Source organism: Yamadazyma tenuis, chromosome 1, assembly GCF_029203305.1.
Source record: "Yamadazyma tenuis chromosome 1, complete sequence".
NCBI classification, from domain to species: Eukaryota; Fungi; Ascomycota; class Pichiomycetes; order Serinales; family Debaryomycetaceae; genus Yamadazyma; species Yamadazyma tenuis.
The window spans coordinates 865,346-882,380 of NC_089461.1; the positions used below are offsets into that span (position 1 = coordinate 865,346).

Genomic DNA, 17,035 nt, shown 5'->3' on the forward strand with positions numbered 1-17,035 from the left:
AAGTCATTCACCTGTTAATACATACTAGCAACCAATTCACTCAGGTCCCCACCAGAGCCAAATTGAACTCGTTTCTTGAGCGGGTCCGAGAAGTCTTGAGATTCAACTTTGACTTCAGCTTTGCCTGCCACATACACAGGTTTCTCCCACTTGTTGTTATCGGCTTCGTAATCCCACACGTTTTGAGTTGCGATATCTTCATCTTTTCTCTTGCTTTGTTTAAGATCGTCTTCCAATTTCGTGATTTCATGGGTATTCGCTTCGTCGTCGTCATCATCTCTCATCGAGTACTTTTCTACCATCGTCACCTTTCCATCTTTTATGACCATTTCAACCGTCTTTTGGCCTTTACCCAACCGTTTCTGTTCATTCTCTTCATATTTCCTGAATTGTCGTTGCTGCTTCTTTAACCTTATCGCTCTCTCGGCGGCAGAAAGCCACATATTACCACTGTTGGAAGTGGAGATTTCGTAGTCGGCTGCGTTGTCTATGATCTTGGTTCTTTCTTCTCCATTGTCTTGGAAGTCTAGTAATGTATTGAGTCTTTGTTGAGCTGCCACTAGATCAGGATCAACTCCGCTGATATTATTGTAGTACAGAATCTCCTTCTCCTGCTGTGACTGGGTTTCTCGGGAGGCAATTTCCTCCTCTAGTCTCTCGTGCTGGATCTTCCTCTCGGCTTCGGCTTGTTTCAAAGCAGCATCTTGAGCTTTCCAGAGATTTTCACCGGCCTTTAAACTAACCACTATCTTCTTGGGCTTGGTTTGAGGCTTGGGTGATCCCTGGTACCTTTCTGGTCTTACTGGTTTCCCGTCCAATTCTTGTTTTTCTTTTAGTAACACTTCTTTTATCTCGACTCTATCTTTAACAGAAAGAAGCTCGTAGCCACAGAAAGAACATGGCTGTAACCCCTCTCTGGCACAGATAATCTTGCCGCAGTTCAAGCAGTTGGGGGCTATTTCGAATAGTGGATGCCTCGTAGCATTACAGAAGCAAACTGTGCGTGAGTCATCATCCTTCTTCACTTCAAGTGAATTCAATACCGCCTCAAGATCTTGAAGGCTCTCGAGCTTCTTCTTTCTTGACTTTCTGTTCTCTTTGGGGGTTTCCTCCTGCTTCTCTTTGATCAACTCCGAGGTGGTTATGGGAACTCTTTTCAGAGGTTTAATTGGTGCTGGGGAGCTGGATGTTTCTCTAGATTTGGTTGTGCTCCATGCATTTTTAGAGTCCCTTTTGGGCTGGGGCTCAATTACAGATGATGGGGATGGCGTGACCTTCGGCTTGTGTTTCAAGCTGTTTTTCACATCGATGAATTTCATCAAAAATGCCGAAGTGGTATCGCTTTCTCCAAGAATGTTGAGAAAGTGATCTTGGATAGCACTGTCGTTTGGGAGAGTCAATCCGTACTCAACCATCTGAGAGCACGACTCGGGATCCAACGGGATGATTTCCGCAATAGCGCCGGCTAGTTCTAGTTTCTGTTTAGCAGAGATCATAGTGATGTCTGAGAAATGTTACTGATAACATTTTTTGCGCGGATATCAGTTGCAAAAAAGCTGCAAACAAAATCCACAAACCCCTACAACTTCAACAGAGGAACTCATTTAAATTCCTCTGAACAAACAAACAAGCCCCCTCTAAATCAGTACGTATCACGTACTGAATTACTACACGGAGACAACCATCTCCACACCCCAGTTCTTCCAGCCCCAGACTCCCTCGTTGATCAAGAAAATTATGAGTTACATGCGGACTCAGAAGCCTTTACTCCAAAAATACCCCCAGGAATGGGTCAAACCCATTGGATGGAAGTCTGTATTCGAAAACTACTACCTCTATACTGCTATGGGATCTGGCAGCTTCGGAGATGTGTATCTTGGTAAAACCAAGATGAATTCCAAGATATTTATTCGAAACGACATCAGAATTTCCACTCTATTAGAACCTTTACATGATCACCACCGGAACCGACTGCCATTGGTGGCTGTGAAGATCCTCAAGACTCCCATCACTTCTATGGAAGAGTATAGACGGAGCAAGGAACTCAAGTTTATCTTGTCGATTCCTTCTCACCCCAACTTGGTGGAGGTGTATGATCTATTCATTGACCCTAGCAGCCACCAGGTTAACATCGTGATGGAATGTATGGGCCAAACCCTCTACCATTTGGTGGTCGCTAGAGGCAGTTTGAAGTTCAGTCCCGTCACCATGAAGAGCATTTTGAGTCAAGTATTGAACGGAATCAAGCATATCCACAAATATGGGTTTTTGCACAGAGATTTAAAGCCCGAAAACATTCTCTTGATTGCCACCATTCAGTTTTATGGGGACAAGGAGAATATTCCCCCACACCGCAAATGTGACAGCTATATCGTAAAGGTCGCTGACTATGGGTTGAGTAGAAGCGTAGATGACATGTCACCATACACTTCATATGTGGCCACCAGATGGTACAGAGCACCCGAGATCTTGTTGCAAAGAGGATTATACGGCAGGGCTGCCGATATGTGGGCATTTGGGCTTATTGTCATGGAGCTTGTCAATTTCGCAGCATTATTCCCCGGGGATAATGAGGTAAACCAATTGTGGTTAATTGTCAAAACCCTCGGAAGCCCGCTTTTGCCAGAAATAACCTACATTGGCACTAGTCCGACCTATTTAATCCCATTGGGAGGGTTTTGGAGAGAAGCTCATTCCTTGGCATCGAAATTAAAGGTTCTGTTTCCTTATGAGCGAGGAGTGACTATTGGTGAGTTGTTTTCGACCGATAGGTACCAAGGAGTCGCGGAGGTTGTACAAGGATGCCTCAAGTGGGATCCAGACACAAGGTCAGATGCGAAAGCCTTAAGTTCAATGAAATACTTCAAAGGCACTTGCACCTATGAGCTGTACAGGCCTTCGACCCACTTTCGTCAAAATAATCACAACCTTTTCTCGGCCGGAAACTACGGTTCAAACAGCTGCAAAGTAATCAAACCCAAATATCTTTACACAGATTTCTATGATGGGTACGAAGGCCAGTTTATGGGTTTCAACCTGCCCTTGCTTCCTTTTCGCAACCGTTCGTATTTAAGCAAACCCACCACGGAGTTGTTGGACGAAGATCACGATGAGAATGTATATGACCCAGAAGTCCTGGTTGACGTGGAAATCGACGAAGAGTACTTTGATTCGGATGCGTACGACTCTGACCGGTTAGAAAAGCTCTTATCCAATGCCGACAATGAGAACGAGAACAGTTATCACTGGAATGGCCCCGCGGAAGACATGATCCCCAAACTCCATCGGCACCATACTAGAACTAAGACCCCGTTTCACTCGAAAGACCAGTTTCTCAAGGTCCCCAATTGTGGCTAATATGTGTACTTATATTATTGTCTTAAATGTAATGTGAAAGAAACCCTCACCTGCGCGCAGCACCCCACAAAATATAATCTCCACCATAAGCGTACATCTTCACAACTCCATAAAAATGTGTATTTTGTTGGCAAGCACCGAAAGCCCCGACTACCCGTTCATTCTATTGTCTAACAGAGACGAGTATTTCCGCCGGCCCACCGAAAATGCCCGGTTCCGGCCCCTCAGTAACAGACACATATTATCACCTGCTGACTTGGGACGAGCAGAGCATGGAACCTGGATAGGAGTCGATACCACCGGTAAACTCGCAGTTCTTGTCAATTACCGGGAAAGTGATGATCTCAACGTCATCAGTGAAGTGTCTCGAGGAATTATTCCGGTTGACTATCTTTCCAGTGACTTGTCCGATGAGGAGTGGTATGATAACCTCGAGAAATCTTTGGCTTTACGAATCGTGGGGAAAAAAGTGGATTCCATTCCGCTCAGAAGAGTAGGCGGATTCTCGCTTCTCTACGGTCAACTCAAGTTGAATGACCTGGGGAAGATCAACAAATTAAACATCATCAGCAATAGAGGTGATAAGGGAACCGTCTTTGATTTTGATTCACCTCCAGACCATTTCCACTCTAATGACACGACCATTGGACTCTCCAACTCTCTCTTCTACGAGCCGTGGAACAAGGTCCATTTGGGCCGCCGGGCATTACATGAAGTTATAAATAAGTCAACAGAACAACACTACACCCAACAACAGCTCGTGGAAGAGCTCTTCAAAGTGCTTTCAACAAACTCCTACGACCAGTCGTTTGCAAACAAGTCCATGAAAGACAAGCTTCTCGGATTAAGAGATACAATCTGTGTACCTCCGTTAGAAACTCAGTTTACTGACAAAGAGTTGAACGACACCATTGGTAAATACTATGGGACCCGGACCCAAACAATCATTTTGTTGGATAAGCATGGGGTGTTGCACTATTATGAAAAAGTTCTTTACTCCAGTGACGATTTGGCTGCACCAGGCCTGGGGTACCAACACTTCACGGTGAACGTCGCAAAGCAATAACAATTAGCTTCAAGGCTTTGAGCGCGAAGTCTTGAAGGAAAATAGAGTATAGAAGATATATCAAATTAATACAAGATGAGCCTTGAAACTTTAGAGGAGTATCCATTGACCAGTGTGTACCGCAAGCCTGCGCTCAAGCCACTGGCTGTACCTGAATTGTTGATTTTCATTCCTGGGAATCCCGGGTTGGTCGAGTACTACATCACCTACTTAGAGTTGATCCAGCAGGCGCATCCTACGTTTGAAATATACTGTATTTCCCATGCGGGCTACCAAACTACAGGCGACTACGTGAAGGAAGGATCCAAGAAGTATCCGGTTTACTCGTTGGATTTCCAAGTCAAGCACAAGTGCAAAATAATTAATGACATTCTTCATCAAAAGGGAGGTAAGGCCAATTTGTATATAATGGCCCATTCGGTGGGGGCATTCATTGTACAAAGGGTGTTGAAGATATTGGAGGCAAACAGGGATGTCCTCGTCAAGTTTGTGGGTTTGATATGTCCTACGGTGATAAACATAAAAGAGTCGACTTCGGGTCAAGTATTGCTGAAGCTACTGACGTACTTACCATTGGTTCAATTGGGGTTGGTTTTCAGTTACGTCCTCGGTTTTTTGTTCAGCAACAATGCTATCAAGTGGATGTTTCGGAATTTTGTGTTTTCAAGTCCTAAAAGTGCTACTCGGAATGCTGCAGAGGCATTGGAAAACTCAGTATCTGCGTCCGTGAAGTTGGTTACCTCGGGTCGAATTGTCAAACAAACGTTGACAATGGCAATTGAAGAAATGGAAATGATTTTGGAAGATGATGAGCTCAATGACTGGTTTTTTCAGGAGTTATCGGCTCAAGGGACCAAGATATGGACATATTTTGCATTCACTGATCATTGGGTGCATGATAACACTAGAAATTACATCTTGTCAAAGTACCACGACGAGTCAAATCCCAACCTTTCGTTTGAATTGGGAGATGTAGACGATGGGATTACACACAGTTTCTGTGTAGACCAGAGTGAAGAGTTCGCAGAAATCACTTTGAAGATGATGAACCAGTTTTTGTAGGGTATTTATAGAATGTTGTTGAACAGAGATGCGTTGCTGTTATCTAAACCTAGTTGCGATTTAGATACTTTCTTGCAGCCAAGCGATGCGATGGACCAAAAACAATTTAAAAATGCGAAGAGATAAAAAAACTTCTTTACCACTACTATGTCTGCCACTGATAAAGCATCATTGGCGTTCACTGAACAACATTACTTCTCCTCGTATGACCATTTCGGAATCCACGAAGAGATGTTAAAGGACACCTCCAGAACCTTGTCGTACCGGTCCGCCATGTACAAAAACAGACATCTTTTCAAGGACAAAATCGTCTTGGATGTGGGATGCGGTACCGGTATTTTATCGATGTTTGCCTCCAAGGCCGGTGCCAAACACGTCTACGCCGTCGACATGTCCAACATCATTGGCAAGGCCAAGGAGATCGTCGAGTTGAACGGATTTGCTGACAAAATCACCTTGATGCAAGGAAAATTGGAAGATATCACCTTGCCAGTGGAAAAAGTCGACATAATAGTATCCGAATGGATGGGATATTTCTTGTTGTATGAATCCATGTTGGACACTGTTTTGTATGCCAGAGACAAGTACTTGGTCGAAGGTGGGTTGATTTTACCCGACAAGTGTTCTATGCACATTGCTGGTATCGAGGACGGTGAGTACAAGGATGAGAAAATCAACTATTGGAACGACGTGTATGGCTTCGACTACAGCCCATTCATCAAGGTCGCTATGGTCGAGCCCTTGGTCGACACTGTCAACAAGAACTCGTTGATCACCAGCTCGCACGAGTTCTTTCAATTCGATATAAATAAGGTGTCTAAAGACGACTTGACGTTCTCCAGAACCTTTAAGTTACACCCCACCGCCAACGAATTCTGCCACGCCTTCATCGTGTGGTTTGACTGTGACTTCCCCGGTTCCGAGAAAGTCTCGTTGAAAACTGGCCCTATGGACCACTACACTCACTGGAAACAAACTGTTTTCTACATGGACCAGGTGTTGAATGTCAAGGAATCTGACACCATCAAAGGTACTATTTCCGCGCGGCCCAACTCCACTAATCCCCGTGAAATCGATATTGAAATTTCATGGGAGTTGGTCACTACTGACAAGTCCAGACATCAAGTGGGTAAGTACAACTATTTCATGCGTTAATTTCACTATATTCGCCGTGACTCGGCCGCAGTTATGAGTGTGACGTCTTTTTTTACCTCCATAGATAATTGATAATCAAGTCATTCGCAATGCGAGCATAAATTCCGTGCGTTTGTATGTACCGACTCCTAGCCACCCGATTTTTCAAGACCCCCACCACCCGATATTTTGCTAGAAACATGTCAAAATCAGAACAAGAATGGAGAGCGTTGCTCTCACCCGAACAATTTAGAGTCTTGCGCCAGAATGGTACTGAGGCTCCCGGTACTGGAGAGTACATCAAGACTCCATCCGACACCAATGCCATTTATACGTGTGCTGGGTGTGGCAACCCGCTCTACGAAGCCTCCACGCAATTTGATGCCCACTGTGGATGGCCTGCGTTCTACACAGCGATTGCGGGATCCATTGTCACCAATGTTGATGCTAGTCTTGGAACTATTAGAGAAGAGATGAGATGTGCCAAGTGCGACGGGCATTTAGGCCATATCTTCAAGGGAGAGGGCTACAACACGCCTACGGATGCCAGACACTGTGTGAACAGTGTGTGTTTGAAGCTAGAAAAGAAGTAGGACAAATAAGTATAAATATACTAAGATGTAGATATAACTAGGATATGAAAAACAGCCACTAGGTAGCAATAGATAATAGCATACTTAGCCATAGATATGAACAACAGCCATTACACCCATATGAGTCACTCAGAGGAGGTACGGGATCATCACCTTTCGGTTCAACTTCCGGTACTCATTACCAAATGTCTTCAAGTACCGCTTGTGCTTACCAACAGCCCACACATACATCTGCACTCCCCCCACAAGAATAAACACAAAGTAGCTCCAGTTTCCACTCATTACCCCCAACGTCAAGAACGCCATCACCTCAAAAAAGTAGTTGGGGCAAGTCACCCAGTTGAACCCAAATCCGTACGGGATCTGGTAGTTCTTGGGGTCTCTTTCTCTGATCAAACTCAAGTTTCTGTGGGTAACATAGTTGGCCCCCTCAAAGAACACGAATACCAAACTCAACAAAATCACCCAATCTGCCAGCAAGTCGTTCGTTCTGAATAACAAGCGAACAATTGGATTCTTGGAGTGATGGAGGAATGGCGGACCATACACGAACACGCTGCACATCACTCCGTTCAACAACCAGTAATGCCCACAGTTCTTAAAAATGTTCAGAACCGGCATTGTGGCATTCGAAAACTTGTGTACAAACAACGTCTCGTACTCTCTCTTGGTGAAATGAAGCAAACTCAAGTTGTACAACACAAGCTGGGTGGTTGTAATCTTGAAATCACCAAAAAAACTTCTGAATCCATAAAAAAACACAGAGTGGAGCACAATTGGTCCCAAGTACTCGACCAAGTATACCCCTCTCCATGAGATTTGAGGCCCCAAGTCCTTCACTTGCAATTCGGTGTCTCCGGTTATGTTGTAAACCTTCAATTGCTTGTTGATCTCCAAAGGCACTCGTTTGCCATCTTGCTCAACCGTCAATCTGATTCGGTTCTTGGTCAAGCCACTTTCCTTTGAAATTAACTCAATAACATCGTTAGTGAATGAGATTGGTGAAAACTCGTCGGTGGAAACACTCTTGATGCTTTTAGATCTGCTTTTGATATCTAATTGTAAGCTCATACTAGTTCTGGGTTTGTTGGGAAAGATTCCAATGCGCAAAAAAAAGACGTGAACGCGGGTGCGGCTTGGCAATCACATTCTACTCCACCACATCTCACCTATAGTAAGGGGCAGTTGTAATTGATCAGCCTTAATGACCAGAAACCCTCCAGTGGAAGAGTACGAGATGACTGACAACCTCTTGAGTGCAGACATCTCGGGGTCTGCGTCAGTCGATACTCCTACTGGCCCTGAGGCTGAATCTGATTCAGACCAAGACAGTGTCACATCCACGATCTTTGATCAATTGGCATCCACCAGCGACGAAACTGACTTCCACAACGACGAGGTGTTCCAAACAGTGTTACAGCAGTACAAGGGGGTTACTAAAAGTCCAAAAATGTGTCTAATAATATCTGGTATTGGATTTCTTGTGTGGGTAGTATCTCTTATTGTGTACGCCAACGTTAGCGTCAGCGACATTACTTCCAAGTGGAAGTGGCAGACAACCGTCCAAATGAGCGGCTTCAATGTCACCCTAAGTCCGTACAGCCCCCAGCGGAAAAACCTTACCATGACAAGTATGAGAAATGGAGATGTGTTGCCAACGTTCAAATATGTTCGATGGTTGAACAGAGACCAATATCCCACCTCCAAGTCCGGGGCCGGCTACTTCATGACAAGAGGTCCCAAAGGGAGCTACGTGCTCCAGAACCAGAAGACGGCCGAAACCGATATGTTCATTGAAAACATCCAGTTTGCCTATGAGAATAACTTCTTCTACGTTGAAGATGTGATTCTAAATCCTGCCAGACCCATCAATGATCCGCTGGCCTATCATGTGTTAGTGACCGACTCGGTTCGCCAATGGAGGCACCTGTCGTTTGCGCTATACTGGCTTTACCGACCTGCTACCGATGAGTATATTCCCATTCAGCCTGCGAATCTTGTGCAATCCCGTTCGCTAATAAAACTACACTTTGTAGAGTTCAGTCCCGATGGACAGAAGGTCTTGTTTGGTGTCAACCATGACCTTTATGTGTATACCTTGGAGACCAAGGAAATCACAACCATAACCAATGATGGTTCTCCAGATATCTTCAATGGGAAGCCCGACTGGGTATATGAGGAGGAGATTCTAAGCTCAGACAGATCCGTCTGGTGGTCTCCAGATAGTGAAAACATTGTGTACTCATGTATCAACAATACGGGTGTTTTTGAGTATGAAATCGATTATTATGTTAAAGATGCAAATGACATTGGAATGACTTATAGCCTTGAATCCGAGCACAAACTTAACGGGGTAAGCCAGTACCCTATCAAGAAGAACTATAAGTACCCCAAACCAGGAACGACAAACCCTGTGTTAGGCCTCAAAAACTTCAATTTCAAACTGCAGAAGCACACAATTCTTAAACCTCGATCGCAGTGGTCAGACTTTATTCTTTATGATGCTCTGTGGATCGATAATGATCACTTCCTCGTTAAGATCTCCGACCGAACCAGCTCAATACAATCCAAACAGGTTTTGACAATCTCCACCAATAAGTTCAAGGAAATAGATGAGGTCGATGCGGCAATTGGATTTGGAGGCTGGTACGACAAGTATTCTACCATTGTTCCTGTCAACGGTGGATACCTTGACAAAATCGTCCACAAAAACAGGACCCACTTGGCGTTCTATGAGACTCCCTTGGCCAGAGCTCCAAGAATGCTCACATCTTCTTCTACCTGGGATGTACTTGATCTGGCACCCGTGGTATATAACGCCAACGAACAGCAGGTTTACACTTTGGCCAACATTAAAGGATCAATGGACGTGCATTTAATCGGTGTGACATTAGACTCCAAAGTGGAGTTCGTGCTTGGTAACGACAAAGAAGGAAAATATTCCTTCACTAGCGATAGGGATGGCCAATATATTCTATTGGAGTATGGGGGTCCCGAAATACCGTACCAGAAGATCATAAGCACGGGAGACCTCAACGTACATGACAACATGAACGACTACTTATCAGAGGTGAAGATGGTGAGTTTTTATGACGACACCAAAAAAGCCGTTGATCTGTACAACTTGCCAACCAAGGTCTTCAGGACCATTCAAGTGAACCATGTACCTATTAATGTCTTGGAGATCCTTCCCCCCAACTTCAACCCTAAGAGAAAATACCCATTATTAGTTAACGCATATGGAGGACCCGGGTCCCAATCTGTCACCAAGAACTATGAGGTTGGCTTTGAAGAAGTGGTGAGCTGCCAGCTAGACGCTATTGTGTTGAAGATTGATCCAAGAGGAACAGACGGATATGGCTGGGAAACCAAGACTTATGGATTGAAGCATATTGGACATTGGGAGCCTAAAGATATTATTACTCTTACCTCGGAGTATATCCACAAGAACAAATTGGCAATTGACAAAGAAGCGGTTGCAATTTGGGGATGGTCATACGGAGGGTTTACTACGTTGAAGACCCTTGAAACCGACAAGGGCAAGACGTTTAAGTATGGGATGGCTGTTGCTCCCGTTACTAACTTCCTCTTCTACAACTCATTTTATACCGAAAGGTATATGAAGTCACCCAAAGACAATCAAAACTACTTGACTGAATCATTGATATCAGACTATTCTGCTTTCAAATCACTCAACAGGTTTTTAATCATGCATGGTACAGCCGACGATAATGTCCATATTCAGAACCTGCTTTGGCTTCTAGACAAGTTTAACTCCAACGGAACAGAAAACTACGATGTTCATTTCTTCACTGATAATGACCACGGAATTAGCTTTCATAATTCAGATGTCATCGTGTACGATAAGCTCTTTCATTGGGTACAAGATGCATTTTCGGGTAAGTTCATAGATTTTGTGTAAATAGGTGATGGGGGTTTTGTATAAATATATTAAAGGTTTTAATCTATCCAAGAGTATTATCTGAGCGTGTGAAAGAAGCTGATTATTTCAGTTTGTTCAAATGGTATTATCTCATCTCTATATCATCGCGAAGTCTCATCGCGTTTTAAAAAAAAATTTATATAGTATCTTCATCATCTATAACCATCATGGCCAAAACCAGCAAATCGACCAAGAAGTTTCAAAAGAAGCACTTGAAGCACACATTGGATCACAGAAAGGAAGTCCAAAAACATATCAAAAAGGTAGGCCCCAGAAAGAAAAAGACTGGAGATGAGGTAGAAGCAGCTGCACCAAAGAAAGCAAAGGAAGTATTTGAAGACATGTCTGTTGATGAATTCTTTGAAGGAGGCTTCGAGGTTCCTAAAGCTAAGACCCTGAACAAGAAAAAAGAAGAGTCCGAAGAGGAGGAATCAGAGCAATCTGAAGAAGGCGAACAATCATCAGATGAAGAAGATTTTGACATGGACGGGTTGAAAGACAAAGATCCTGAATTCTACAAATACTTACAAAATAACGATAAGGACTTGTTAGACTTTCAAGGGATCAATCCTTTAGATGCAATCAGTGAAGATGACATGGATGAAGATGAAGTGAGTGGAAGTGAAGAGGAAGAAAAACAACATGATGAACCACAAGAGGAAGAAGTACAAACTCCAAAGACTGAAATCACCCTCAAATTGGTCAAATCTTGGGACACCCAATTATCCAAGAAACCTTCGGTTCAAATCATAAGACAGGTTTGTATTGCATTTAAATCCGCTGTCAACGTAAATAGCGAGTCCAAAGAGTATAAATATGCTGTGACCGACCCCAAAGCTTTTAATGAGTTAATGTTGTTGGCCTTGAAAAAGGTGCCCGATACAATCCAACAATTGATACCGTACAAGACCAGTGCCAGTGGAGTTAGAGTGGTTCCACAAAAAAATGAACATGTTAAGCATATTTCTAAGGTTTTAAAGTCTCATGCTGGAACCTTTATTACCTTATTGAATGACATCAACAATACTGAAACCGCTACTTTGGTGTTATTTTCATTGCAGGAAGTGTTCCCGTACTACTTGAGTTTCAGAAGATTATTGAAGGAGCTCTTGGCTTCGGTTGTGAATATTTGGTCTTCCACAGGTGAGGTCCAGGTGCAAATTGCAACATTTGCATTTTTGAATAACGTGGCCAAGGAGTTCCCCAGTTCAATCTTGGAAACCGTGTTGAAGTCCACGTACACCATTTTTCTCAAGAATTGTAGAAAGACCAACCATTTCACCATGCCTTTACTCAACTTTTGCAAGAACTCCGCTGCTGAATTATATGGAATTGACGAAACTGTGGCCTATCAGGTTGGATTTGAATATGTCAGACAATTAGCCATCCACTTGAGAAACAGTATCAATGCTACTTCCAATGCAAAGGAAGGTTATAAAACCATTTACAACTGGCAATACTGTCACTCGTTGGACTTTTGGTCAAGAGTGTTGGCCCAACAATGTAACCCCGAAAAAGAATTGCAAACCCATAAGAGTAAGGAAAGTCCATTGAGACAATTGATCTACCCATTGGTCCAAGTCACATTAGGGGCTATCAGATTGATTCCAACGGCCCAATTTTTCCCCTTGAGATTCTACTTGATCAGATCCTTGATTAGGTTGTCGCAGTCGACGGGAGTATTCATTCCTATTTTTCCATTGATAATAGAGGTTTTAAACTCCACTGCTATTACCAAAAACCCAAAGAAAACCAACTTGCCACCTTTCGACTTTGAAAACAACGTAAAGGTTAACCAACAATATCTTGGAACCAAGGTGTACCAAGACGGATTAACTGAACAGTTTGTTGAGTTGACGGCCGAATTTTTTGTGCTTTATTCCAAGAGTGTGGCATTCCCTGAATTGACCACTCCTGCCGTTATCTCTTTGAGAAGATTTATCAAGAAGTCCAAAAACAGCAAGTTCAACAAGCAGTTGGGACAGTTGATTGAGAAATTGAATGAAAATGCAAAGTTTATTTCTGGAAAGAGATCGAACATCGAATACGGACCCTCGAACAAGCAAGAAGTTGCGTTATTCCTCAATGATTTGAAGTGGGAGAAAACTCCTTTAGGACAATATGTTGTTGTTCAAAGAAAGGTGAAAGAAGAGAGATTGAGATTATTGAAAGAAGCCATTGAACAAGATGAAGAAGCCAAGAGCAAGAGAAATGATATGGATGAGGATGAAGAAGCGGAAGCTGCTTTAGACGAAGTGGAATCGGATGAGGATGAGGAAGAAGAATCCGACGAATAAATCTAAATAGTTTTAATGATCAAAATCGTTTTTTATGTAAAGTTACATGGACCCTCTAAGGATCAATTGGAATAAAGTTTCCTACTATACAACTGGGGATGTTATATCTATCCCTCCGAATGGTGAAACTAAAGCAGCAACTTTTGCGTTTGATTCCATCTCTTGTTCTGAGATTACAGCTGGTCAAAACTGCCTTTTGCCCTTTGTCGAAAGCAATAGCCCCATACTTTTCCCAGAAATTCACCGCACTTTCCTCACTCATCAACTCGTAGATGGCAAGTTTACCATCTTTAAGGTCATCGGTAGTAACTCCCACCAACGAGGCAAACTCCTTATTCCCTCTATATATCTCCCCCGTTCTTCTCCATAAACATGCGGGAATAGCCATCGACGTGAACACTCTATCATAGTCTAAAAGCATCCGTTCGAAACTTTCCTCCACAAGCACCAAATCCACATCTTTCAAGGTACGGGCAATGGCCCGAAAGGCAGGACGGAACACCGACAACGGCTTCAAGATCCGTTGACGACTGGTTGAGTTCATGTAGTTATCCATATAGTTTTGCAACCTTCCATATCCCTTGGCATAGTTATAGGGTTGCAACAAACCTGCTTCCAACTTGGCCTTGATGACCTGTTTCAATCTTTCTTCGGGCGAGATCTCGGTCGTGGGATCGGCAGCCGTTAAGAAGAACTTGTCTCTAGCGGCATCTGAAATTACCGGCTGGTGAGCATCTGTTTGGGACTTTTGTGAACTGACAGGCTGTCTCTTTTCTAGTGGGGTTGGGGGTACGGGGACCGGGGCGATCTGCTGAGGTGACTGCTGGTACTGGCCCGAAAATTGCTGGTAGGCTGAACTGTTGGGTGAATATGTCAATATATTCTGAATATTGTCGGTGCTAGCAGAATTACTACCATTTGGAGGATTAGGATTCGGATTCGGCTGGGTGTTTTCAACCAACCCGAAGTTGAGAAGCCCGGTGCTGTCGTTGTTTGTACTGGTGGGAGTGTCTTCATTTAATGCCCCGTTAACCAACTCAGGGTCATCTATCATCGACAAAAAGTCATTGAGTGAACTAAATTCACTTCCAGCGTGCTCCGAATAGAAAAAGGGCTCGAGGTTGAAGGCCATGGTTTGTGATAGCACGGACTTGTTGAAGTTCTTGGGTTGGCCGGCGGTATCGCCGGCTGAGAGCAGATGTTGTATTGAAATTGGTTGTTGTTGTGCTTGGATGGGAGACTGCGAAATCAGACTCAAAGACTGCTGGATTCCGTAGGCAGGTGGACTGACAGAGGCACCGGGGGGACCAGGCGATGACTCACTTCTCGATAGCTCCAGGGCCTTTTTCTTTTGTCTGGCATTAGAAGGTTCATCATAGCACAAATGGCCAATACCTCTTTTTATACACCGCAGACAGGGTCTGGAGTTGTCACAAATCATATGGGACCTTCGGCAGTACACACATGCAATGTCTACCTTCTTCCTTCTCTTTTTACGGGTGGATTTATCGGTCTTGGAGGAGGATTCGGAGATATCACCGACGCTGTCATCGATTTTGTGGATGGTGTCAGAGTCTTCAAATTTTATCGACATGACTGGTTACGGGGAGGCTTATTTTTGTGGCTGTCAACATGTAAAGTCAGCTGGTGTGATGTACAACGTTAGTTGTGAAAGCAAATAAGTGTTGCAGAGGATAGTGTTGAGTATTTGAATCGTTCTGAAGCTTTTTTTCTGTAAGCTGATTGGGACGTCACGACATTAACCCACACGACATTGGCTCTGGTAAAATGCGGAGATCGTCCGAGTTTGGCCGGGGCCCTTGCTGGGCTGCGAATATTGCAATTTGGAATTACTATACAACTATGGTTCAAACTGTGAGAGATTTATGGTAGCTTCGTCTGACACAGAGGAAATGGTGGAAATGGAGTCCACAGGTGTAGTCCTTTCAGAAGCAGTGGCAAAAGTGCTTGAACCGGTTTGAATAGATGATTGGTCGTTGAAGTGGGTGTTGGAGGTGATAAACGACGATATGGTATTGGTCGACACTGTGGACTGGCTCGTTGCTGTCAACAAGCTACCTGGGTTCGGAGGAGATTCGTGTGGTGGGTGGTTGGGTATGAGTTCGGCGGATGGGCCGGAAATCGACAAATTTTCAAACGGCTCTGCCGTCCCTGTAGTTATAATCTCATTCACGGGGATGGCGATGTTGGATTCCTCATCACTAACACTTCCATATGACTGAACTCCCAATTGACCAGCAATTAGGGTTGTGGAAACGTTTTCAAATACTGATCGGTTGCACAAGGGACAACTTCTTCTGAAGTTGATGAGCCAATTGGACAAACATCCCTCATGGAAAAAATGCTTGCAGTCTAGAACAAGAACACGAGACTTCAACGGTTTGAACCTGTCAAGGCAAATGGAGCATTTGAAAGAAGGGTAGAAATCCTCATTCATGAGTAAAATACCCAACAGCTTGACATTTCTCTTGAGGTCGATGCCATTGACCTTGAAATTGTTCATTGAGGCATTCAGAGACGACGGAGTAGGTTTTGCAACGGGTCTTTCTGAGTCATTTGCAGCCAATGAAGAAGACGAAGAGTTCAAGCTTTCGCTCAATATTTGTTCCGTTTGGCCAGTGGTCTTCAAATACTTATAAAAAGTCTTGCAATGGATCAAGTGGTTCTTGTTGTAGATATAGACTGGAAGGTTCTTGACAATCTTTTGGCTCTGGCGACTTTGACGAACCTTTCTGAAATGCTGGAGTACTTGGATCAAGCAATAGAAAAATAGAATTAAAAGCGGTGGTGATAGCATCATCAGAACCATGATATTTACCCAGCTTCCTAAGGAGATGGTTAAGATTCGAATCACCAAGTTCTGGTCTTGAAACCGTTTGAGTGTATCATATGATTCCTGGGTGATAAACATGATTGGAACCGTTAAAGACCGGTCCTCATTGAAAGTGTTGGAATACATGGTGATAAGTCCTCTTGATGGCTCATCATTAGCAACAATAATGGCTTTAGGATCCAAGTCCGACTTGAGGATATTCTCTACTTTTCTGACAAAAGTACATTTTCCTCGAACCACCACCAACACCTTGAACTGGTATTCCTGCAAGTCCAAACCATTCAACTCCGTGCTATTACAAGCATCTATAGCTAGTGTTTTATAGTTCCCCATTAAGGGGAAGTTCAATATCGGACTGAAAGATGCGTATCTTGCTACTAACTCATAGTAGTCTGAAGTAGTATTCAACTCGATACGAGAATCAATGGGGAATACCGAGCTAACAATGCTGTTGAGCGGGTATTGAATTTCGTCGTAAGAAGGGCCAAAACTGTCGATGCTCACTGAATCCGTAGGTCTTACATCCGGTACTTTATGGTGCTTATTGGGAAAGTATTGAGCCCTAAACTCTTTGAGGGAATTTTTAGTCAAGAAAAAGGCATCTTCCATATTGATCTGGGCTTCCGAAGACGTGTGCAAAACAAACACCATGGCTCCCAATATAAACAAGAGCACGAATCGAGGCCCAAAGGGCCGGTGATACGTACCTGTCATTATTGGGGGATATGA

The 17,035-nt window shown here is 43.7% G+C and overlaps 10 protein-coding genes across 10 annotated transcripts; 6 read left to right on the forward strand and 4 right to left on the reverse strand. All coding sequences in view use genetic code 12, as the record gives it.

Annotated features, from left to right (window-relative positions):
- Positions 1 to 14: 14 nt before the first annotated feature.
- On the reverse strand, positions 15 to 1,496 carry PSN45_000434 (uncharacterized protein; the record flags this gene model as incomplete). The annotated part of the gene is made up of 1 exon (XM_006687855.2): positions 15 to 1,496. The coding sequence occupies one exon, from the start codon at positions 1,494 to 1,496 to the stop codon at positions 15 to 17; it is 1,482 nt and encodes a 493-aa protein (XP_006687918.1).
- A 241-nt stretch (positions 1,497 to 1,737) lies between these two features.
- IME2 (Serine/threonine protein kinase) lies at positions 1,738 to 3,357 on the forward strand (the record flags this gene model as incomplete). The annotated part of the gene is made up of 1 exon (XM_006687856.2): positions 1,738 to 3,357. One exon carries the CDS (start codon positions 1,738 to 1,740, stop codon positions 3,355 to 3,357), a length of 1,620 nt encoding a protein of 539 aa, XP_006687919.1.
- Positions 3,358 to 3,472: 115 nt separating this feature from the next.
- On the forward strand, positions 3,473 to 4,423 carry PSN45_000436 (uncharacterized protein; the record flags this gene model as incomplete). Its single annotated transcript, XM_006688749.1, has 1 exon — positions 3,473 to 4,423. One exon carries the CDS (start codon positions 3,473 to 3,475, stop codon positions 4,421 to 4,423), a length of 951 nt encoding a protein of 316 aa, XP_006688812.1.
- Positions 4,424 to 4,498: 75 nt separating this feature from the next.
- PSN45_000437 (uncharacterized protein) lies at positions 4,499 to 5,485 on the forward strand (the record flags this gene model as incomplete). Its single annotated transcript, XM_006687857.1, has 1 exon — positions 4,499 to 5,485. The coding sequence occupies one exon, from the start codon at positions 4,499 to 4,501 to the stop codon at positions 5,483 to 5,485; it is 987 nt and encodes a 328-aa protein (XP_006687920.1).
- Positions 5,486 to 5,632: 147 nt separating this feature from the next.
- HMT1 (Nuclear SAM-dependent mono-and asymmetric methyltransferase) lies at positions 5,633 to 7,212 on the forward strand (the record flags this gene model as incomplete). Its single annotated transcript, XM_006687858.2, has 2 exons — positions 5,633 to 6,635; positions 6,839 to 7,212. The coding sequence occupies 2 exons, from the start codon at positions 5,633 to 5,635 to the stop codon at positions 7,210 to 7,212; spliced, it is 1,377 nt and encodes a 458-aa protein (XP_006687921.2).
- A 129-nt stretch (positions 7,213 to 7,341) lies between these two features.
- Positions 7,342 to 8,283, reverse strand: TSC13 (3-oxo-5a-steroid 4- dehydrogenase; the record flags this gene model as incomplete). The annotated part of the gene is made up of 1 exon (XM_006687859.1): positions 7,342 to 8,283. The coding sequence occupies one exon, from the start codon at positions 8,281 to 8,283 to the stop codon at positions 7,342 to 7,344; it is 942 nt and encodes a 313-aa protein (XP_006687922.1).
- A 133-nt stretch (positions 8,284 to 8,416) lies between these two features.
- STE13 (Dipeptidyl aminopeptidase) lies at positions 8,417 to 11,134 on the forward strand (the record flags this gene model as incomplete). The annotated part of the gene is made up of 1 exon (XM_006687860.2): positions 8,417 to 11,134. One exon carries the CDS (start codon positions 8,417 to 8,419, stop codon positions 11,132 to 11,134), a length of 2,718 nt encoding a protein of 905 aa, XP_006687923.1.
- A 188-nt stretch (positions 11,135 to 11,322) lies between these two features.
- NOC2 (Nucleolar Complex 2 protein) lies at positions 11,323 to 13,452 on the forward strand (the record flags this gene model as incomplete). Its single annotated transcript, XM_006687861.2, has 1 exon — positions 11,323 to 13,452. One exon carries the CDS (start codon positions 11,323 to 11,325, stop codon positions 13,450 to 13,452), a length of 2,130 nt encoding a protein of 709 aa, XP_006687924.2.
- Positions 13,453 to 13,507: 55 nt separating this feature from the next.
- Positions 13,508 to 15,046, reverse strand: RDS2 (Transcription factor; the record flags this gene model as incomplete). Its single annotated transcript, XM_066157459.1, has 1 exon — positions 13,508 to 15,046. One exon carries the CDS (start codon positions 15,044 to 15,046, stop codon positions 13,508 to 13,510), a length of 1,539 nt encoding a protein of 512 aa, XP_066013556.1.
- Positions 15,047 to 15,313: 267 nt separating this feature from the next.
- PSN45_000443 (RING-type E3 ubiquitin transferase) lies at positions 15,314 to 17,020 on the reverse strand (the record flags this gene model as incomplete). The annotated part of the gene is made up of 1 exon (XM_006687863.2): positions 15,314 to 17,020. One exon carries the CDS (start codon positions 17,018 to 17,020, stop codon positions 15,314 to 15,316), a length of 1,707 nt encoding a protein of 568 aa, XP_006687926.2.
- Between the last annotated feature and the right edge of the window lie 15 nt (positions 17,021 to 17,035).